Source organism: Eumetopias jubatus, unplaced genomic scaffold (genome assembly GCF_037043125.1).
Source record: "Eumetopias jubatus isolate StellerSeaLion01/CBP00866 unplaced genomic scaffold, mEumJub1_p1.0 scaffold_6, whole genome shotgun sequence".
In the NCBI taxonomy this organism is placed as follows: domain Eukaryota; kingdom Metazoa; phylum Chordata; class Mammalia; order Carnivora; family Otariidae; genus Eumetopias; species Eumetopias jubatus.
The window spans coordinates 96,019,706-96,044,086 of NW_028274812.1; the positions used below are offsets into that span (position 1 = coordinate 96,019,706).

At 39.4% G+C, this 24,381-nt stretch overlaps 1 protein-coding gene across 3 annotated transcripts in view; it reads left to right on the forward strand.

The window, feature by feature from the left end:
- HMGCLL1 (3-hydroxy-3-methylglutaryl-CoA lyase like 1) overlaps positions 1–24,381 on the forward strand; it is a 182,765-nt gene that overhangs the window by 37,695 nt on the left and 120,689 nt on the right. For all 3 annotated transcript variants that reach the window (XM_088024344.1, XM_028097866.1, XM_028097867.1), the window contains exons 2-3: positions 7,828–7,908; positions 8,141–8,248. In XM_088024344.1, the coding sequence (XP_087880470.1) occupies positions 7,828–7,908; positions 8,141–8,248 (189 nt within the window). The remainder of the gene's footprint in view (positions 1–7,827; positions 7,909–8,140; positions 8,249–24,381) is intronic.

Here is a 24,381-nt window from a genome sequence, read left to right on the forward strand (position 1 = left end):
ATGACTCTGAGATCAAGCGTCGGATGCTTAATTGACTGAGTCACCCAGGCACCCCTGATGACCGTGAAGGTTTATAATAAAAAATGGGAAATAGACGAAGTGGTAATTACAGACCTTTTTAAGATAGTCTCTATAGGATCATAGAAGTGAAGTTACTGAATTCTCTTTGGGGAGGTCAGAAGAGTCGTGAGGACAAACTGAACCTTGGATAATGAATAAGAGTTTTTGTTGAGAACAATAACTGAGTATTAATTGAGGTAATAAGAATGTTGAGCAGCAATTCTTTATGGATCTCTTGCATTTCTGTATGACTGATTAGCACGGGACTGATTAACTTTCTTTTGAAATACTTTTTTAAGGTGTTTGTCTAGCAAACAACCTTGGGAAATAGAGCAAAGGGCAGGCATGCTAACTGCCCGTTGTGAAATACTGAGGTTCCCAAGCACAGCTCCTGTCATGCTCGGCGAACCAGTGTAAGGAAGTGTTGATGCTCCTATGCTCTGACTGCTGCTATTAATGTGAATAATAAAGCCTTTGTCTCTGATTCAAGAGTTGCATATCTTCTGCCAGCACCCATAACCTGTGGCGGGGTTGCTTATGATCTAGCATGTAGGGTACAATCTTAGTCCTTCACAGGTTGTGACACTTTGTTAATGAGGATGAGATATAGAAGAAGACATGACTGCCTGAATGAGGACCTTTCCAATGGAGTAAAGGGATTTGAGGGAAGTCAATGGAAATTGGTAACAAACATACCAGATTTTGTAGTCAATTGAGCAAAATATGGTCTTCTGTTTTATTGCATGTGAATGATGAGAAATTAGGAAGATGGTGGCCGTCTAGTTTCCAGAAAGCAGGTTCAAGGGCTAAGTGGTACCATGGTTATGTTAACTTTCCTAGGGGCAGGGGAACTTCCTTGACCATCTGGCGGTCAGCCTCAGGTCCATCCATTGTAACAACTAGCACTAAGATGAACACTATGTGGGCTAAAAGTTCTCTTCCCTCTTTCCATCAATAGTTACTAGGAGTATAGAAGGAATAAATTTGGCCAACGTTATGAAAAGGAACCAGGTGAATCATAAGAACTTTGATTAGTTCAGTTGGGAGTTGAGGGGGTGGGGTAAGTAATGCTTGTAATAGAGGGATAGCAGTAACTGGACCTTCTTACAGCTTGGCCTGTCCCGCACCAGGTCTCCAAGTCTCGGAGTCCTGGCTGCTATATGGAAACTTTGGCCCTCTTGGGGAGACTTGGCTAGGATAGACAAGCTCCTGTGAGGAGCCATAGATGAGTCAGCCATTGACTAGTATGGGGGACCCTACTGACTCAGATGGTGTATATAGTGCTGAAAAGCAAAATATTGGAGAATGAGCAGGGAGCCAAAGAATTCTAGATAAATTTTATAGTCAGCCTTGCCACTTTGCAGAACTCCCTTAGCCAATATATTGTGACTGTATGAGGACTTAAAAGCTGTTATTTTGATGATGGATCATGTGCAAGTCAAGCCCATGTCAGCCAGAGGGAACAAACCCCATTATCCTGCTGGAAACAAACACAGTTATGGATGCTGAGTCCAGGGGTTCCCCACGTTAAAATCTATGGTGTTAGTAATGATGATTTTGATGTGTAATGAGGGCTTTGTGTGGTTTCCAAACATTGCAAGTTCATTTGACTGAGCTGGTGAGGAGCTACTGTGCTACCCAAAATTGAAAGTAAATGTGCCTTCCTGATTCGGAACTTATCTCTCCCTCTGTGCCCCCAGATCATTCCCAACCTCCCTCCTTCATCTGCTTTAAGGAAAAAGATGATTATTAGTGCATTGAGATCATCCACCTGAGTATGCTGGGGAACTTTGGGGAAAGGGAGGATTCAAACGTTTATGACTGTCCTGTAAAGGCATCAAAGTCTCGATTCTTCTCAGTCCCATGAGGATGAGGAGTCTTGTTTCAACTGATGGGATCTGGGCAGTGTTCACTATGGGAAAAGAGAACCAAAGTAACCTTTTGGGTGAGGCTGTTGAGGCCAATACAGTGTACTGTTGTTAATTCCACATCTGAACGTTTGGTAAAAATTGATGTGTGATGTGATTGTAATTCTCGGTCCCATAAGTACCAGAGGGGATCATCTCAATTAGAAAGAGCCGCATGTCTCTATGACTGCTGATTTTGCAAATTGAAACTTATGAAAAAGTCAGGCAGCATCCACTTGGAGGTGCTGGTTAGGGTTTTGGATCCCTCACTGCCCTGACACAGCTACCAGTTATCTTTTGAAAATCAAGTATTGTCTTGCTATTGAGCTCTTGTTGAAACTGGACACATGAGGGATGGAGGCCTTCTGACTCCCTGGCCTATTCCCATTTTGGGAGATGAGCTTGGACCCAATGACTAGCAAGGTAGGACGATCTCAACAGGCCTCACTAATCAAATCAAAATGGCATATTTGAGGAAGTGGTCAGCCTGTCGCCAACACGGTCTCAGCTTTACACAAAAAAAGTGGTAGTTGCCCTCTCCTGCCCACCCCACCGCCTGAAGCAGACACTAGTTCAGTGGTGCTCTTCTATTCACAGTGTTTTCTTTTCCTAATGCCTTAGCCTGGTTGGATGATGTGGCTAAGCCAAGACCTGATGATGTCCACAGGGCTGCTGCAGTTGTAAAACCTCTGTGGTAGCTGCATAGAACTAAAAATGGATGTGATCACTCCACCCACTCAGGAGAACTAAGTCTTTTACCATTTTTTTGCTGACTTTGGGGTTGTGGTCAGTGCCCTATCTTACTTGTCTGCCATTTGGACATCTACAGACTGACAAATCAAAGACACATGTTTGGGTGCTATGAATTGTGCTGATTGAATCACCTGAGGCCCATATTCTGCCGAGGCCACATGGAATCAAGCTGCTGATTGAGCCTCCATCACTGGAGGGTCATCTTTGCTATCTGGATCCATCCTAGTAGTGAGCCTGGCAACATGTCCACCATCAAAAGATGGGCACCAAGTGAACAACTCTTAGTTTCTGATACAGAGGCCTCTACTGCATAGGATTTATTCAGCTGATTGGGCCCAGAGGAGGGCTGAAGTCAACCCTGTTGGTTGGCTTTATCCTACTACTTGTAGTTCTGTTAAGAGTATTTTTTTTTTTAAGATTTTATTTATTTATTTGACAGAGACACAGAGAGGGAACACAAGCAGGGGGAGTGGGAGAGGGAGAATCAGGCTTCCCGCTGAACAGGGAGCCCAATGCGGGGCTTGATCCCAGGACCCTGGGATCATGACCAGAGCCGAAGGCAGACGCTTAAAGACTGAGCCACCCAGGCGCCCCAAGAGTATTCTTAATATCTTATGAGATCAGCTGAACAGATTTGAGCCCAGCCTTTGTTCATAATTGGAGGAGCCAACACGGTAGCCTACTAATTGTGAAAATTTGACATAAATCAAGATGGTATAAAAATGAAGAGTGGATAGTATTGGGAAATAATTCTCCAGGTGTGTCTTGAATTTCTGTATGTCTATAAGCAGAGTTACAAGTGTCTTGGTTCCAAACTATTTTTTCAAGAATTTTTATATTGGGAAGAGCTTTAAATGATAGAGTGTCTCCTTCTGGAGCAAAAGCTAAGGGTGTTTAAAATCTTAGAAGATAGAGATACCATCTTCCTCTAAAGTAAAACGTAGGCATGCTCATAGTCAAGTGTAGTAAACATGGTATTTACCTCTATAGCCATGAAAAGACATGCTTACCACCCATTACCAAAGGTTCGGGTTCACTGTGCTTGGGATTCCTTTCTTGTAATGCAACCCATTGCTTGTGCAAGTGTCACCTTGTTGTTTTTACTTCTCCCTGTGGGAGTGTGGGCTTGGAGACCCAGCACAAATCCTGATCCTCTAGCTACTGCTATTGCTGTTATAAGCTTTGTTTCTCTCACCTAGGAGTCTTGTGCAGCATCCTTGGCAGGCACACTGGTTAGCTTACAGGTAGGCTAAAATTTCAGACTCTTCCCCATTCTTCACAAGTACTAATTATGAAGATACACCTCTAATCTAAATGGTCTAAGAGAGCTGACACTTATTTTTTCCATATAAAGCATAAAATAATTGCTTATTATTGATATGGACTTCTTATTCAAGCAGTGATTCAGCGATGTAGGCTCCTTCATTTTTTTGTTTATTTGTTTTTGTTTTTGTCACATTCAAGTTTGTCATACTCATCTGCATCAAGCTGGCTGCAGGGGAAGGTTGATGGGAATTTGTTCGGAAATAAGTCTTAGGGGAGAAATGCAGGCCAGTCCTTTGTCCATGAAGAAGAGAAATGGGTTTGGTGGAAAGTCTTTCCCACAGACAAAAGGTATTTCCAACCAATAGAAACTTCATGTGTACAGACATGAAAGTATGGAAGGCACAATTTCGGCATGGCTAAAATCAGAGAATGCATGAAGGAGAGTGTGGTAGAAGATGAGAGGCTTGTCGTGAATCATTTCACCTCAGGCTGATAGATCTCTCTGAAGGTGACTGCTGGATGTTGAAAGATTTTAAGGCTGGAAAAACAAGATTAGCAAAACTACTTAGGGAAGATATAGCAACAGACTGGCTGAGAAAAAAAAAAATGACAATTTTAATGAAGCCAGTGACAGAAGAGACTCACTAATAAAATCAACAGGTAATTATTGAACACAGTCTAAGTGTTAGGCATTGTGCTCGGTGCTGGGTGTATGCCAAACTCAAACCAGTAATAAATGGACCACTTAGATATAAATAGTAAGAGAGAAGGTAAAGCATAGCATGTGGTGGAGAAGTATCTGAGGAGAGGCATGAGGTGGGGAAAGTAATGAGATCGGTTTTGAGTCACTGACTTCTATGTACTTGTACAGCATGTAGGTGAGTTTTTCAGGAGGCACTGTTGATGTAAAGCTATGCTCCTTAGACAAATCAGTACAGACCTAGTAATGCCTAGAAAAAGCCTGGAGATCATCAAGAGAGGGCTCTCACATCATACATACTCAAGTACGTGTTAATTGATTGATTTTATTTGCTATTAACAAGGGGGGACTTGTTAACTCTTTGAGCTTACTGAACACATTTTAACTTTCTTCTAATTTCTCAGATACACTGGTAGAGGGAATACACTCATGCCTAGAAAGACGAAAGAACAGCATTATATTCATGAAGAAATCTGAAATAAGATCAACTGAGCACATATACTGCTTTTGTTATGGATGAGAGAGAGTCTGCATTGTGTGATGAAGGTCTCGGTCCTTGGATTCCCCATGGGAAGATTTACGAGGGGATCAGTGCTGGAATAAAGACCACCAGAAGGAAAGTAGCAAGCACAAAGTAGTTTATGAAAGCGGAGGTGTACTCTCAAGGTGGGAGACTGGGCGTGTTCCATGAGGTGGAAGCAGCCCCTAGGTTGTTTATGGATTGGATATTATTGGGTCTCTCTGATCTGGGAGGAGCTGTGAAGTGCATTGGGTTGGTCTCTAATGGAGGCTGCCTCCCGTCATTTGCGGAACTCCTCCCACAGGTTGGGAAGGGGAAATTTTGGATCCTACAAGGTTCATACTTATGAACCATCATGCCAGCCTTTCTCCATCCCAGAGGGCTGTACCTGCATTGCAAATGCAATATAATGTGTGTAGAGATTACCCTGGGGCAGAGGTGGAAGAGGAGAGGGCATGTTCTGCACCTCTTTGGTCTGTCAGCCTGAAGTCTCAGAAACCACAAGATCAGGATGTGGTGCTCCCGGGCTTTTAATATGTAGCTTATTTGTTACCATCCCTGTCTCCAGTTCATGTCTCTATCATTCCCCTTCAAGGACTTGGGACTCTGCCTCATGGCGTTCCCTCCAGTGCTCGTTTCTAGCTTCTACCTAACACTTGGACTGAAATGGCTGTATTGGGTAGGGGTTCAGCCTTTTGGTTTTTTCAGATTGTTACTTCTGCTAGCTACAGCAATGCTGCAAAAGAGGGTTTTGAGTTCTTCAGTTGCATTCGGCGTATTGTTATACCTTAAAAAAACACTATGTCCCTTGTCGTGGTTAAAACATTTCTGTTTAATAAAGATGTGCTCTTTAGCCATGTATGCTCCAAGCTAATTGCTGTTGCAAGTGCAGTTTCAGGAAACAGTCCACGATAATGAAACAATCCGTGATAAGTTTAAGATTGACCAGTTTTGTTTTTCGTTTCTGCAGTCTTAGGGCTAGAGGTGACAGCAAAGAAGAGTGAACTCTTAGTTACTCCACCTTCCCCTGCCATCTGTCATTCAGTGCCTGCTTGCAATTATGACCACTGAACTTTGACATGGTTTCTTGCTTGCCATCCCAGACTGAGCTTAAAGCCGAAGAGCTCCATAACCCCATGCTTCCTCTCTCAGCCCTACACCTTTCCAGCTGCATGGATTCCAATGCTCAGAAGGTGTAGAAATGAGAATTCTTTTCCTTTGTGGTTAATTTTTGCTTATTGCATTGCCCAGTTTCCTGGCAATGTGAAGCTTTTGTAGATGGGATCATCTGGGTTCTTTTCTTGAGTGAGTTGGCACAGAAAGCCAATAAGATGACATATTGGCTATGGACCCTAAAGGGGCCAGGGGACATTTTTCTGTGTCCTAGAAACAGACTGGGTTCTGCATCCAAACCAACCACTTCACCAGTGCATGTTGATGATTGCCACAGGGAAAGAGAGGGACAATATACATTGGTTAGCCCACATTCATGATTCCTGTTGAAAGGCAAGATGAAAACCACTCTGAAGTACAGGTCCTGCTGATTTTGATTGATTCTATCAGCTATCCATTGAAGAAATTGATGGTAGTTACCCCCACGTAACATGGCTCAGAGATACGAGGAGATCATTCTAATTTTAACTGCAATATGATGTTTAGAAAGGCTATTCCTATTTTTCCTGCATTAAACTAATGTCTTTCTGAATATGATGTGTCCATAGTACTTGGTTTAGGACCAGAGGTTCCAGAGTCCAGACCTGAACCAGATCTGCTATTCCAGATTTGGGCAAAAGATAGAACAGAGTATTACACTGGGCTTACAGCTAGGTGTTCCCAGTGGAATATTGAGGGTTTAGGTCCCAGTGGGGGGGCTCTGTCCTTCTGGAAGCTGTGTATAGGTGCTGGTTGTGCTGTGTGACACAGAAAATAAACAGCATACCTTTTTCTCCTGCCTCAGCATTCTGGGCACATGCCAGAAAGCCAAAAACCACATTCCTCAAATTCAAGGTATGGAGTGTGGCGTCTTTATGACTGTGCTCAGTAGAAGTCTGTTAATACAAAGATACAATTTTATTTTTATTAAGATTTATTTTAGAGAGCTTGAGGAAGAGAGTGAGTGAGCACAAGTGGGAGGGGCAGAGGGAGAGAGATTCCTAAGATTCTGTGCTGAGCATGGAGCCGGACACGGGGCTCGATCTCATGACCCTGAGATCATGACCTGAACTGAAACCAATAGTCGGACGCCTAACTGACTGAGCCACCCAGGTGCCCCAAAAGATACAAATTTTAAACTAATTCTAACAATGTGCAGTTACTCAACAAGTTTGCTTTTTAGATCCTGAGTATGTTACCTTCCCCACAGTTATACTTTAAAACTTAATCTTTTCAATTGTAATCACAATTAGACTGAATGTCATTGAGCTAAAAGGAAAAAATGACTTCATGTTGCCAATGATATAAACTTGATATTTGGATTGTAGCATTGTATCGATTTCTTACCATTTTAGCTTTCTGGGGTGAGAACTTTATTTAACAAAGTGTAATTGTTTGACTTTTCAAAACAGCAAGTTTGATGTTCTAACAGTTAACCTGTCTTTCTTGCCTTGTATTTTCCATTTCAGGAAACATCCCAGTTATCTGGATTCCCTGAGTATGTTAAAATAGTGGAAGTTGGACCTAGGGATGGATTGCAGAATGAAAAGGTAGTTTGATATTAGTTTTACACAGTTTACTTCAAATGCTAAATCAAAGTATTTATTAAGATTCTGAAGACTTGTATGGGTTTTATAGATTACATGATTATGTTTGTTCTCAATTGCTATTGAATTTATGCATCTTAAATACAATTTGCTTTTGTTAGGAAGTAATTTTCTATTTATACTTCAATAGACTCTATACAAATTACTTCTAAAATAATTTTTAATGCTTTCATAGGTTATAGTTCCTACAGATATAAAAATTGAATTTATCAATCAACTTTCCCAAACTGGCTTGTCTGTAATAGAAGTGACCAGCTTTGTGTCCTCCAGATGGGTACCACAGGTATGTAAATCCATAATTCCTTAACTGAATCTTTAATTCAACTTTTCCAAGATTTAGCAAATATGTGTGATATAAATTGTGATATTAACATGACATAATTACTAATTTGCTATATTTTTACAAAATGTTAGCCCATGCACTGAGACATGATTAAAGAAAAACCCCTGTCATGAAACATCTTCTAAAAAATTATTTGGAACTCTATCCTAAGCCTACCTGACTGTATGTTCCAATATAATGAGCAGATAAGGCACTTAAATAGCAATTTAGGAGCCTGCCATCCACTTACTATTTTACTGACCTTGTGAATAATCTGAATATTTTCAGGTGCTTTAGTTTTTTTCTCCGTCAGAATGGAGAGGGAGCAGGGGAGGGGCTGAGGGAGAGAGAATCTTAAGCAGGCTCCACGCTCAGCATGGGGCCAACACAGGGCTTGATCTCATGACCCTGAGATCATGATCTGAGCCAAAATCAAGAGTCGGTTTCTCAGTCAACTGACTCCTACTCTTTGCCTTTTTTTTTTTTTTTTTTTAGCACTTAGATTTGCTAGAGAAATTTATCTGCCTATCATACACAAGGCAAAGGGAGTTGTCTAGAATCTTCTCTTTTTTAAAAGATTTATTTATTTTAGAGAGAGGGAGAAAGAGAGAGCATGAGTGGGAGGGGCAGCGGCAGAGGGAGAGCAGACTCCACGCTGAGTATGGAGCCAGACTCGGGGCTTGATCTCAAGACCCTGAGATCATGACCTGAGCCAAAACCAAGAGTGGGATGCTTAACCGACTGCGCCACCCAGGTGCCCCTAGAATCTTCTCTTAAAAGAGGATAGAGCTTTACCTAGAGTTGACAGGCAGGTGGCAGCAATCATCACTTCTGAGACTTGGCTCTGGTCTTTGAAACGTGATTAGTAACCATTACGTCCCTTTTCCTTCGCTATCTAATCCATGTTCTCATTCCTTGCATCCTTCTATCTCTCCCAAGCACTTCATTGATTGTTTTCTCATCCCATTCCTTTGGTGCTGTTATTCTCAGTGATCCTCCTTCATTTACACTGCCATTTGCTCTTTTTTTCTGTCATCATTTCATTACAAGTTTAAGGTTCCCATAACATTCTGCCTTCAGTCATTTTCTCTGTGCTCTCTTCTTTGCCTATTCTTCCAACGTCAACAGTCACCTTAAAAGGCTGACACATCTGTACTTCTGTCCTGCCTTCTCTGATAAGCTTCAGCTAGATGTACCACCAGTGTACCTCAAGCTCAGGTGGGTCAAAATCACACTCCTTTCTGACCACCCCGCTTTATGTAAATAGCTCATCAGTTCTCTTTGGAGTCCTGGACTTCAGTACTCAAAGATCTCTCTTCCATATCTAGTCAGTTACTGACACAAAAATTATTTTTCCTCAGCATAGCCTATATATGTATCTTCTTTTCAGTCCTATTGGTAACATTAGTAATCCACACCCTTATTAGCCAATTATTGTGGTAGTCACTTAAATGATATTCATAAGCACTATTTCTCCTTTCTTTTTAAATTTTGCCTATTTCTTCTAAAATCTCCCAGAAATAACAGCCTTCTAAGTTCTTTATGTTTTTTAAAGGTTTGATTTATTCGAGAGAGAGGGAGAGAGCACGGGCAAGTGGGAGGAGGGGCAAAGGTAAAGGGAGAAGCAGATTCCTTGCTGAGCACGGAGAGCCCGATATGGGTCTCAATCCCAGGACCTTGAGATCATGTCCTGAGCCAAAGTCAGACACTTAGCTGACTGAGCCACCCAGGTGCCCCTCTAAGTTCTTCAGAGATTGCCTTCTCCCCATTAAAAGAGTCTGGAAACTAGTCTGGTATTCCAGGTCCTCTGTACCTTAGCCCCTTCTTTCATTTCCAGCCTTAACTCTATTTCTCTACTTCATTTTGCTGAAGGTTGTGCCAAACCAAACTGCTTCTTGTTCCCTAATTACAAGTCCTGCCTCTGTATCTATATAGCACCTTATGTGTCCTTGCTTATGTAGATCTCAATTTCTACATTGCTCTGCAGTTACAATAGGATGATGTAAAAAGGCTTAAAACAGTGAAGCCTTTTAATTGCAAGACCTAGGAAGCAACGGAAGCTGCAATAGAATTAACAGTAATACACCACTTTTCACAGGGGCAGTTTTCAAATATCAGGGTTACTTTTATTTTTCCCGAAACAAAAATGTAACTTTCCTTCATCCCAGTTGTCACTGTTTATAATCATATATTTTTTGGTAAACATTTTTAAAATTACCTGTTTCCTAGACTATAAGAGTTATGGAAGGAGTGACCGTGTTGGTCTTGTTCATCACTGTACCCCCTTGCTTAGTGCCTAGTAAGTAGGTGCTTAATAAGTAATTGTGAAATGAACAATGAAGCAATCAGCCTGAAACAATCATACTTTCAACTTTTTGGTACGGACAGCTGACTCTTTTGTTCATGTCTTTGGTCCTGTGTAATGAAGGCTACAGATCTTTTCCTTAAGAAGGCACAGATAGCTTTATGAGACTAGACATACTTCCTTGACATTGCCATTTTGTAAAATGATTAGCCATTGTGATTTTACGAGCTGTCATTAATTTTAAAAGAATGTGACACCCTTTTACCATGTTTAAGTGTTCATGAAATTGCCTTTGTTTGATTCAGTTAGTGCTCATTTCACAGATTTGATTATTGTTGGAGAGAAACTGGAAAGGCAGGTATAACTTGAGGGTAATGTCAGGAAGCTGGAGAGGTCTTGGTCATATTAACTGATGATCAATCAAACTTGTATTTCAGATAATATATTTTACTGGGTCCTCTTCAAGACATTATTTTCCCATGGTTTTATAAAGCTGCCTACAAAATATTCTTCTTTACTAAAATGATGCCCATTGTCATAATCTATTATTACACAACATTGGGAAATCTTCGAGAGATTATTCTTGAAACTAATCTAAGACACATCCGGTGACATTTAGAAAGAAGAGGCTAGAACCCTAACTGGAGGGCCATACATCTTGTTTAGCTAGTTCAAAGATCAGATGGTCAAAGCAAAAGGGAAGGCAGTCCCTCTGTATGCAGTAATAGGAAAATGCTTTCTGATCTCACATTAAGTAGATATGTGATGGGACCATAAAATAAGATGATTTTTTCTGGGCTTGGTCTGGAGGTGAATTCAGGACTTAAACAATTGAGATTTAATGAACGCTTCCTAGGCTCAAAGTGTTATTGAATAAATGATGGAATTCCCCTTGTAGCTCTTGGGGACAGCTGTGGTGAGGAGGAAGTATTTCTGGTACTCTGTTTCTGTCTACATTCTGCTCTGAGCTTGAGTCCCTGACTTTGTTTGAGCCTGGGAAGTCCCAGCAGTGCTGCCTAGAGCATGAGAGTGTTCAGGGCAATAAGGCCCATGAATGGATCCCTGCATGTGAATGCCCAGAGTCCAGAGCACCTGGTTGGTGACCAGTGCTCAGTAGTGTTACCTGAGGGAATGCCTGACTAGCAGATGGACTGACTGGACTTCACACAAGTTACCTTCCTTCTTTTTGATAAAAAACCTTTTTCTTAAAGATTAAAGTGTATTTAGTTTAAATATTGGATCAGGTAGGCCCAATTTGAATAATCGAAGATACTCGTCCTTCAAATACTAAAGATACGTTACATATTTCATTTTTAATTTTCATGTGGTTACAGGCATTCCAAACCAAAAAAAAAAAAAGTGTTTTAAATAAATCACAAATCCGGGGGCACCTGGGTGACTCAGTTAAACATCTGCCTTTGGCTCAGATCATCATCCCGGGGTCTTGGGACCAAGCTCTCTCCCTCTCCCGCTCCCCCTGCTTGCGCACACACTAGCACTCTCCCTCTCTCTCTGTCAAATAATTAAATCTTAGAACTGAAAATCACAAATCTGTTAGAAAAAGGGGGGGAGAGTGTGATTTAGGCAGTGTGCCTAAATCAAAGATAGCAGATTGATTCTTCCAAAGTTATACCAGTCACTTACTACATAATATATCAAGGGCTTTTCAAAGGGCAATATTGAGAATATCCCATTTTTGCAGTTTGATTTTTCCATAGCTTTTTTTATTTTTAATTTATTTGAGACAGAATGAGGGGGGGAGAGAGAGAGAGCACATGAGACGGGGGAGGGTCAGAGGGAGAAGCAGACTCTCTGCCGAGCAGGGAGCCTGGTGCGGGACTCAATCCAGGGACTCCTGGATCGTGACCTGAGCTGAAGGCAGTTACTTAACCAACTGAGCCACCCAGGCGCCCTGATTTTTCCATAGTTGTGTTTGGGTTTTAGATTTCACTGAGCTTGCCTGAGCAGAGCAGGTTTTATTGTTGTGGTTGGAGGTCATCTCATCATGTAATTCTGCTGATTTCGTTGTCTTTATGCTAACAACAACAACAACAAAAAACATTAAATTAGCAGAACTAATTCATAATGTTAATTTTTCTTTTGAAATTTTATATCCTAATCACTCATTTTTGAAGAAAATGTTATGACATCAGACTCCTCTAACTTAAAGCAAGGTCTGAGATGTGACAGAACAATTTTAGTCCTACAGCTTACGTGTAATTGTCTGAAGTAATTTCCACTTCTAGAGACAACAAATGTGTCTCTAAATCGGTCTTCCATGAGTTCTCTGCATTTTCTTCTATTTCTTTCCCTTAAACGTAGGTCATGGGAATAGTCCTTTAGTTTATGTTTAGATTGCTGCTTGTTCGCTTATTCCTTTTTTAGCATTTTAAAGCATTTTTACATTTGCCTCCCACTGTTTTGTTTGGCAGCAGCTTTCTAAAGCAGCTAGAAGAAAAGTTCCACAGTAGCAGGGTGCCATATAAAACAGGATCCCACACCTATAATCGAAATGGCCAGAGATGATAAAATACCTGCCATTAAAAAAAAAAAAATGTTCTTTACAACTTATCTGGAAAAAAGGTTTTCCTAAGTGTGACATATAAGAACATTTGAAATGAATCCAGATAGCCCCTTACTTTCTATGGAATGAACAATAACAGCAGAAAGAAAACATGTTTATAAAAAAAGATAGGCTTACTGCTATTTTGGAATGTGGCTCTTAGTCGTAAGCTATTTAGTTAGTTAGTTAGTTAGTTAGTTAATCACCATACATTACATCATTAGTTTTTGAGGAGTAAGCTATTTTTTTAAGAATTTTTTTATTTATTCATTTGAGACAGAGATAGAGCAGGAGCAGTGGGGAGAAGCAGAGGAAGAGGGAGAAGCAGATTCCCTGCTGAGCAGGGAGCCCGACGTGGGGCTCGATCCGAGGACCTAGAGATCATGACCTGAGCCAAAGGCAGGCACTTAACCATCTGAGCCACCCAGGCACCCTGAGGAGTAAGCTATTTAAATCATTATAAATACAATAATTTCCAAAAGTGAACAAGGCTTTTACATTCGTAGTATTTAGCAACTTGGTTTTAAATACTTTCATTCACATGAGTGATTAAAGTGAACATTATTTACAGAAAAGTAAGACTACAGGGGTGCCTGGGTGGCTCAGTGGGTTAAGTGTCTGCCTTTGGCTCAGGTCATGATCCCAGGGTTCTGGGATTGAGCCCCATGTCAGGCTCCCTGCTTACAGGGGAGTCTCTGCTTCTCTCTCTCTCCCTCTGCCCCTCCCCCTGCTCATGCTCCCACCCCCCCGCCGCTGATTCTTGCTCTCAAATGAAATCTTAAAAAGAAAAAGATAACATGCATATAACACTGTTACATAGGTCATATGCAAAATCTCAGCAAATGCTCCCTCTTAATTTTTAAGTCGTGATGTAGAAATAGATTTTCTCTGTAAAAGTAGAAAGAAATACACTTAAAAGACTAACAATTACTTACAAATCATTGAACAATTAAAAATATGGCCAAAGAACAATGTGAGCAAGGAATGGGTGAACTTTTCCCTGCCCTCCTTTTGTGTGATAGAATTCTTTATTAGTAGTGAAAACAGTTACTGGATTGAAGTTTCAGATTCAGATTTACATTGATGAGATGTGGGAGGTGGTAGCTTCTGCTTTTGAGTATCCCCCTGCTTCTCTTTCTGGCTCTGCTCTTGTTGAAAGGATGGGTGTGTGGAGAAGAAGCAAGGAAAGGGGTGATTTAGCATAGATGTTGAGTGTGTTAGTGTGTGCATGTGTGTAAGTGTGTGTGTGTGTGAGAGAGAGAGAGAGGAATGTTGAGAGAGCATGTGCATACACAGCCCCCACATTATTCTGCTTATGAGGCACAGTTAACTGACAGGGTAATCATCATCTGGGAAGTGTTCCAGTGCAAGTCTCATTCATTACACCGCAGATGAGTTGGCCCCTGCCATCTCCCCAAAGAGGATGCAGAAGAGATTTACCAAGACCACAGCCCATTTCATGACTACAGGAGTCCTTTTACCCAGCTAGTTCAGGGAGGAGCTGAAGGAGGAGTAGAATTTAGCCCTGATTCTCTTCACCAGATGTTGCCTTAGTGTGCTCAATTCTCTGTTTGGGACACTATTCTGCTACACACTAAGATTGTCTTCCATTTAATTACTGTCCTACTCCATGGCTTTAGGTCTTCCACATACCTTTTCTATAGCAGAGATGTGTCTGTGTAATTATCTCAGTCAGCATTAGGTACCAACCAGTTCAGAGCGCCAGACTAGTCATTGGTGAGGTCTCCATTTCCTTTTTATTATCTCCTGAATTGCCAGTCCAGGTGCGCACACTGGTGCTGCTTCCTTATAAAATAGGCTTATATTAAAGAAGCTTTTCATTTTTGTTTTGAGAGAGAAAGAGAGTGTGGACACACATATGGGGGTGAGGGAGTTACAGAAAGAGAGAGAATCCTAAGCAGGCTCCGCCCTTAGCCCGAAGCCTCTCACAGGGCTCATTCCCACAACCCTGAGACCCCAACCCCAGCTGAAATCAAGAGTCCCCCACCTAACCTACTGTGCCACTCAAGTGCCCCAAAAGAAGTTTAAGCGTCTATTTTTTTTTAGCAATAGTTTCTAACTGTAGTAGTGTTTTTTCCCCTCCAACTTGAGCATGTTGAATTTCTTACATGTCAAAAAAATTTGCTCAATATTCAATATTTAATCTCAGAGAAAAATAGACACAAAGTTCTTTAGTAAATGAGCTCTGATAGTTATTCAAAGTAGATAGGGATAAAATTGTGCTATGAAAGCTATATCCACATAGAAAAATTACATTAGCTCTTCAAGAAAATAAAAAACAAGCGTATAATATTTTCTACCTCCTTTTTCCCCAGCATTTAATGGCATAAAGCACAGCCTCTTCAGATTGCTTCAGTATGTCCAGTGTTGTTCCACTGATTGTGTAACATGTGGCAAATATTCTGTGTGTGCGTGTACATGTGTATTCATTCGCATATATGAAATTGCCCCATGCCCCAAAAGCTAGTAAAATGAATGCTGGTCCTTTTTGATTATCTGCATAACAAATAATCCCCAAATTCCATCTCCTGAGACAGTAACAACCATTGTTTTTGCTTATGGTTTCTATCAAGAATTTTGACATGGCTCAGTTGGGCACCTCTGGCTAGAGGTTTTCCACAGATGGTGGTCGGAGCTGCACCAGCAGGGACTGGGAGGCCGGGGCAGCTGGGAGCTGGCTGGACACCTCCTTCTCCGTGTGTTCGTAGAACTGCTCTTTGTAGTCTCTCTGTATAGGCTAGTTTGGATTTCTTTACATCATGGCAGCCTAAGACATCTAAAATGGTGGTTTAGAATTGCAAAGGTGAGTGCTCCAAGAGACAGGCAAAAATGGTGTGCCTTTTATAACCAAGTCTTATAAATTTTGTAGCATTACTTTTCTATGGCACTCTCAGTTAAGACTGATGAATTTTGTATTGAATTCAGCTTACAGTATGTAGTAAGAAATGCATTTCTTAGTAACCCCAAAACAGTTGTACTTTTCTCCAAGCCCTCAGGTCGCAGGTTTCCTGAGCTTTTGTGATATTATTATATCTACTGTTTAGATATAATAACCTATTCATTTTCTAATGGTATGGTAGAAAATCTGGGACCTGACTCTTACTCATTTATGATGTGATTTGGCAAAGTGTTTTTTTAATCTATGGCTTAGATCCTTTCCATTTATTCATTTGCCCATTCATTGCCTTTATTGCATCTATTAAAAACCGCATCAAGTTCTTCGTTGAGCTGAAATTGAATAATGTGTATTTGCTAACAATAACCATAATATTGACACAATAAAGCAATTGTAAAATTAAAATGGATAATGGGAATTAAATCACTAAAAACAATGAAAACTTAGAGGTTTTCAAATCAAATGAATATCGGTAAATTAGTTATAATAAGGTAGAACCTGATAAACTGAACACACTAAGCAATTTGCCATATGTCACTCTGTCCAACCTTTTAAAGTTCTGTGTTCTGTACTGTTGACAAAATAGAGATCTCCGGATCCATATGATGGCCAAATCATTGTATTTGATCATACAACTTTCACACTGATGGCATTGCTTGTCACAGTAGTAAGACCATTTTATTATAGCCGTTACTGATAGTCTCCCTCAAACAACCCAGGCTTACCCTCTTCTTGTCAGTGTGACTATCCACTGTGGGCAGAGGTAGCTTATAGAAAGAAGTGTAAGTAGAGAAGGGAAACTCCATTTAGTCAGTATAGAATGAGTACAATTAGATACAGTATTTTAAAAATGACTTCTTCCATGCATGGAAAATAACAATGTTGACAGTGTTATTATCAAACACAAAGGCATGATATATGAGAGGCAACACAGTTGAATGGAAAGAAAATTATGTACTGGGCGCTTTGAGACTTCTTGCCCCTACTTCAGAGTGATGTTAGGAACATGATTGTTTTGACACGGGAAGACCAGGAGGGTGGTCACAAAGGCATTGACCTGAACAAAGAATAACTAATGTGTATTTGTTTTGTTTATCTTAGGAAACTGGGAAATGTTATTGAATAAAATGACTGGTTTCTCTGTCTGAAACATTGGTCTTCCGGTCTATAACCCACACATCCATTGGGTAGATTAGGTTTATTTTATAATTTAAAAATGAATATTTGTAGACCTTAATGGATTATGATTAAAATGTCCTGCCTGCATTTGCATAAGAGTAGAGGTCATATGTTACTTGATTTGGTCACTCTTGGAAACGTGCATGCTATCCAATACCGGGCAGTACAAAAGTCCTTAGAACACAAAGGTAATGTTGAATAAAGAAGAACAGGAAATTATACACCAGACCAAATTAGTTTTAAGACTTCTGGACTTAAGAAGTTTTTTAAGTGTGGTGTCAGATCATTTTAGTAGTGTAGCCAAAACAGGGTATTGGGTGGAGGGAGAAAACTAGATGTTCAATTTTCCAGAGATTTCCTGTGTTTATTATTATAAGACTGTGATTTATTAAAACTGTCTTACTTCTTCAAGCAGACCAAGATTTCCTGTGTGCTACTGAGGCTAAGATATATGGGGTTTGTGCAGAGCCTGTGAATGAGACAAGGTTATAGTACTCAGGCTACAATGCTATTCATAGCTGGGTAGAGCATTTTCACCCAGAATTGTCAGGAAGAGCCCTAGTCTCATTTTTTCTCATTACTGAAATTACGAATGTATTACGTTTAAGAGGAGTTACTGCTCAAATTGAGTTATAGTGTCTGAAACCACATTATTTACATTTTTATAGTAATCGATCGCATGTGTTGAAGAAATTGTGCATTCTGTACCCATCTTTCCTCCTACACTCCTGCATATGGAAAGTAATACCATCAGTTACGTCTCATCTAGCTAGTAGAGATGGTAGGCAAATGCCTTCTGACATTGGTTGTTTATTTTGAACTTATGTGAATGTTGTCCTGGGTGATGGTGGAGGTGTTGAGGCAAACAAAAACAAAAACAAAATCCTTCAAAAATATTTTTAAAAATGATTCAGCAGACTACACTAGCAAGTAGGGGAAAATGAGGGTTATAAGTCCGTGAGTTTAAGTCTATTTCCTGGCAGAATTTACAATGGTTTATTAAAACAGAGAATTTATGAACATAGATTGACTCAGATGTTATGGATATACCAAGAATAAGACATTCCAGACTGATCTCATTACTTTCTTGATAGTTTTTTTTTTTTCCCTGAAGTGGGAAGGAAAAAGAATACAGTAAGACACCATGAATGTGTATTTCATGAAGATCCTTAACTATCTTGACATTGTTAAGAGCATAGTAAGACATTTCACCAAGGTTGGTAATTTCCAAACTTTCATTTATTTTTTAATCCATGGAATTTTTTTCCATTGTTAGGACCTCAATATGTGCTACAGACAGGAAAACTACGTTGAAATGTTTGTATAGATTCCCTCCCAAGAGGGACCCTAGCAATGTAGTCACCTGGTCATATATTTCAGTGAAAGTTACAAAAGTTAGATATTTTTGTATTTTTCTTAAAGAAGCTTCCTCTCCCTATTTCAGTCATTTTAGATTCACATAATCTGTATTTGCCTCTTAATAAAAATAAAATGAATCTCCTTTATTGAAGTGGGAGCCTCAAATGCACTGATTGGTCTTCCCTTGAGCAGAAGCCAGCAAAAGCCTTTGTGATTGAATCTGCTGTGATTCTGTCTTGTTGATGGCTAACATCTCCTGAGAAGTTTTGGGACTAGAGATACCTGTCTCTTACAGCAGAACAGAATCAGAATCTGTACAGATGGGTCCAAGAAATCTGTATATTTTAAAGTACCTCCAGCAGTTCTGATGATGAATCTAGTTTGGGAGGCACTGGTTTAGATAATTAAACCATGCGTCCCCACCAAAATTGTTTAGCTTGAGGGTGGGATCTTTCTAGGAGCTTTTCCCTTGATCTTGTGACACCTGAAATCTTTAGCAATGACTAAGATAAAAGATAAAGACAAGATATAGGGGTTATATTTATCAAGGAGGTATTAGAGAATGTGCTTTACAGTCAGGTAGACTTGGGTCCCATCCCAGCTCCCAGTCACTAGCTGGGTAATCTTCCTCATCCTTAATATCTCGTTATCTTTTACAAAAATTGTTGCTCTCATTGGGTTGTTAAAAACACTTAAATAGATAATGCAAACAAGGAATTCAACACACATGTCTAACATACAGACTGGCATAAAGTAAATGTTTGTTTTTATCATTATCACCATCATTGCTAACAGTAAAATCTTAGAAGAATTAGTAGAGAAAAGAATCATGGTTCAAGATGGGTTGAATTCAAAATAGAATAAATAACAAGGAAGAGAAATTTCAGTTCATTCATTTATTAAATGCCTTTTATGCAAAGTCTTCAAGGAGCTAATAATTTAGTCAGGGAGAGAAACATATAAAACAATAAATCATACAAAATGTGATGAGAGCAATGTTATACACACATAGCTATGGAGATAACAGAGACACGTGACTCAAGCTGATTGTTGAGAATATCTTAGGAGTTTTTGAGCTGAATATTGGATGAAATAAATGAACTTGAAAAAAAATGATTTTCAGGCAGTTAGTACATGCAAAGGATCAGAGAGGCAAAGCAGCTTGACATTTTGCTATGGCTAGAGGAAATTTGGGAGCACTTCAAGAACTAGATGAACTATTAAGGAAAAATAGGATTCTGGAGTTCTCAAAACTTTCAAGGGCTTAGTTGCAAACTATTCTGAAATACTGGGGAGAGGGGCACAGGGTTCTAGCCAAGGAATGAGTAACTGTGATATAATGCTGTCCTCAGCTATTGTGGTCATGGGGGTCTGATCTAAGGTGACACCAGTTTTCTGGAGTCAAATAGTTGGGGTGGTGTGACTTAACCACACTCTGGACAGTGGGGATGCTCATAGAAAGCAAAAGAAAAATCTTATTCCATTGGGTCTGTGTGAGTTGAAGGAGAAACTTACTCTAAAATTTTGATTCTTCACTCCAGGATGGAGGTTCAGACTCCTGTAGACTCTTCATATAAATCAACCAAGGAACTTCTCCAACATGCACATTTACAGTTTATGCTCTCAGAAATTTTGATCCATTGGGGCTGCCGTGAAATATAGAAATAGGCATTTTATAAACCACCCCAGTTAATTCTGACCCAGGCAGTCTTCAGACGTTGGTGTTTGAGAAGCAATTCTCAAAGTACACTGGACCTTGCAGTAGGTGCTACAGACCATGCGCATATTCCTGCTGGTGGGAATAGGTTTTCTAGGAGATTTCCAGGCATGGTTCTCAGTAAGTCTGTGTCTACATAGAGCATAGCTAACAAGAGGAAGGGTCTTAATTCTTTCAGTTGGATGTAATTAAAATAAAATTTTGGGTCCCACAGGATCATGGGTTGGCAATGACTTGCATATATACATTCAGAAGGTCAAAATAATTAAGTCCTTCCAGTTTTCACTTGTGCGTCATGTGGAAGATTAAAAGGGACCTAATTTGTATCCTACTATGGGAGTTTGAAAATTCACTTTCCTTACCTCTCCAAATGTCCTATCCCCCCACATATGTTTTAGAGTCTCTTGTTCTCTCAGTGAGTCTTTTTCTTTATGCTTTTTAGGTTCTGTATGTCTCTGTTTAGTCCCCTGATTCCATATCACAGTGGGTGCCTGGCTTGCATCAACAAAGATAAAGTATATGGGTCAGGGTAAGGGAGGCATCCATGCTGACAATGACAAAGATTCCTTTGAATGATGGTGGGGTCAATGTTCTGACCCAACTTTTACTCTGTTTAGGATCTTTTTTAATTTCCATGAAACTTATTAATGTTAATCATGCTACCCAAAGAGCACATCCTATTATAGTCTATTCCCCTTCTTCTCCTCTTAGTAACTTTACTTCCTATTTGATGCTTCTGAAATACTGTCAAGTTTTAACCTTGCTGCCTCTGTCAAGGTCCCTTATCACAAACATTTGAACTAGGAAATATGTAGTTTTCCAATGAACAAACATTAGGTACGTATGGCTCAATTGCCTTCCTCTTCAAGGATTGTGTTTTTGGTAAGGTGCAAAGTATGATCTGGAACCTGAGGTCATTTAGTTTTGAGAGTAGTTGGCCAGCACGTGGGTCTCATAACTCTAAATGGAGCAATTGTTGTGCTGTTGCTAACTGGTAGTATCTGGACCATTCAGGGCTATCTCATTCTGAGATCTGGGAATCACTAGGGGACACAGGCTAACCACTTGTAGAGAAGTTCTGAATTTGAAGGTATCAATTGGAGGACCTTCATTAAGAATAAAGAGTGTGTAATGTCAAGTATAAAATTAGGTAGTAAAATTAACAGTTAATTTTGAATGAGCACAAAACCTCATGAAATTGTAGTTTTAAAAGTTATCAAGTATCAAAGTTACCTTGAAATTAAGGAAAAGTATTTTAAAAATTAACTGTCTGAGGTTACATCATAATACCTTTTTTTTAATGGGAAGGAAACTTAACATGAGATCTACCCTCTTAAATTTTTAGGGTACCATACAGTATTGCTAAATATAGGTCGTATATTGTAGAACACATTCAGAAGTTAACCATCTTGCATAACTAAAACTTTACCCATTGGATAACAACTCCCCATTTCCCCTTTTCCCTCAGCCCCTCACAATCACCATTGTACTCTCAGCTTCTATGTGTTTGACTATATTATAGATACCTCATATAGGTGGAATTATGCAGTATTTATCATTCTACAATTGGCTTATTTCATTTAGCGTAATGTACTCAAGGTTTATCTGTGTTGCATTTGGCAGAATTTACTTTTTTTGATATTTTGTTGTCAGTTTATACCACATTTTCTTTTTTATTACTTTTTTAAAAACCGGTTTATTGTGATATAACTTATATACCATACAATTCATGTAGGTAAAATGAACTACTCAATGGCTTATAGTATGTTCATAGCATGTATAATCATTACTGTGATCAATTTAAGAACATTTTTGTCATGCAAAAAGAACTCTCCACCCCTTAGCGACTATCATTCTCCAATTGCCTTGTCTCCCCAGTCCTAGAAAACCACTAATCTACTTTTTGTCTCTATAACTGTACCACATTTTCTTATCCATTCATTCATCCATGGAGATTTAGATTATTTCCACATCTTGGATATTGGGAATGATGCTGCTCTGACTTGGGAATGCAGGTATCTGTTCAAGATTTTGATTTTAATTCTTATGGATAAATATCTAGAAGTAGGATTGCTGGAACATACAGTATTTCTATTTTTAATGTTTTTTGTGGCACTTTCACACTGTTTTCCATAGTGGGTGCACCATTTTACATTTTCATGGACAGTGTACAAGAGTTCCATTTTCTCCACACACTTCCTTGCCAACACTTGTTATCTTCTGTGTTTTTTATACTAGCCATGCTAACATGTGTAAAGTAATTATCTTACTGTGGTTTTGATTTGTGTTTCCTGATGACTAGCAATATTGAGCATGTTTATATCTGTTGGCCATTTGTATGTCTTTTTTGGAAATATGTCTATTCAAATTCTTTGCCCATTTTTTAATTGGGTTCTTATTTTTCCTATGAGGGTGGCAGCATGCCTTCTATATTTTGGATATTAACCTCTTAACTGATATGTGGTTTGCAAATATTTTCTCTCAATTTGTAGGTTGCCTTTCCACTCTCCTGTTTTCTTTGCTGTGCAGAAGCTTTTTAGTTGTGTGTAGTCCTGCTTGTCTGTTTTTGCTTTTGTTGGTTATCTTTTTGGTGTCATATATGAAAAGTCATTGCCAAGATTAGTGCTGTAAAGCTTTTTTTTATTATTATTTCCTAAGAGTTTTATGGTTCCAGTTCTTAAATTTTAGTCCATTTTGGGTTCATTCTTATGTATGGTATAAGATCAGGATCCAATTTCATTCTTTTACATGTTGGTATCTAGTTTTTCCAGCACCATTCATTGAAGAGATTGTGTTTTCCCCATTGTGTATTTTTGGCATCCTTGTCAAAGATCAATTGAACGTATATGCATCAGTTTATTTCTGGGCTCTCTATTCTTTTCCATTGGTTTATATGTCTGTCTTCCATGTTGTTTTAGTTACTGTAGCTTTGAAATATATTTTGAAATCAGGAAGTGTAATAAAGCCAGCTTTATTCTTCTTTCTCAAGATTAATTTGGCTATTTGGGTTTCTTTGTGGTTTCATATAAATGTTAGGATTTTTTTTTATTTCGGTAAAAAAATGGCATTGAGATTTTGATAGAGATTGCATCTTTAATTTATAGATCACTTTGTGTAGTGTGGACATTTTCACAGCGCTAAATCTTGGAATCCATGAACATGGGATGTCTTTGTTTCTGGCTTCTTTAATTTCTTTCATCAATGTTTTATAGTTTTCATGTATAGTTCTTCCACCTCCTTGGTTAACTTAGTTCCTAAGTACTTTACTCTTTTTGATATTATTGTATATGAGATTGTCTTCTTAATTTCCTCTTTGGATGGTTTGTTAGTGAATAGAAATGAAACTGATTTTTAAATGATTTTTTTTTTAATTCAGTTTAGTTAAAATATAGTGTATTAGTTTCAGGGGTAGAATTTAGTGATCCATCAGTTGCACATAACACCCAGTGCTCATGACATCAAGTGCCCTCCTTAATGCCCATCAGCCAATTACCCCATCCCCCAACCAATCTCCCCTCCAGCAACCCTCAGTTTGTTTCCTGTAGTTAAGAGTCTCTTATGGTTTACCTCCATCTCCATTTTTATCTTATTTTTCCTTCCCTTCCTCTATGTTCATTTTTTTTCTCAAATTACACATAGGAGTGAAATCATATGGTATTTGTCTTTCTCTCACTTATTTTGCTTAGCATAATACCCTCTAGTTCCATCCACGTTGTGGCAAATGGCAAGATTTCATTCTTTTTGATGGCTGAGTAATATTCCGTGTGTGTGTGTGTACGTGTACACACCACATCTTTTTTTTTTAAAAGATTTTATTTTTATGTATTCATGAGAGAGAGAGAGGTAGAGGGAGAAGCAGGCTCCCAAGGAGCAGGGAGCCCAATGTGGGACTCGATCCCAGGACCCTGGGATCATGACCTGAGCCGAAGGCAAACGCTTAACCGACTGAGCCACCCAGGTGCCCCACACCACATCTTTTTTATCCATTCATCTGTCAGTGGACATCTGGGCTCTTGCCATAGTTTGGCTATTTTGGACATTGCTGCTACAAACA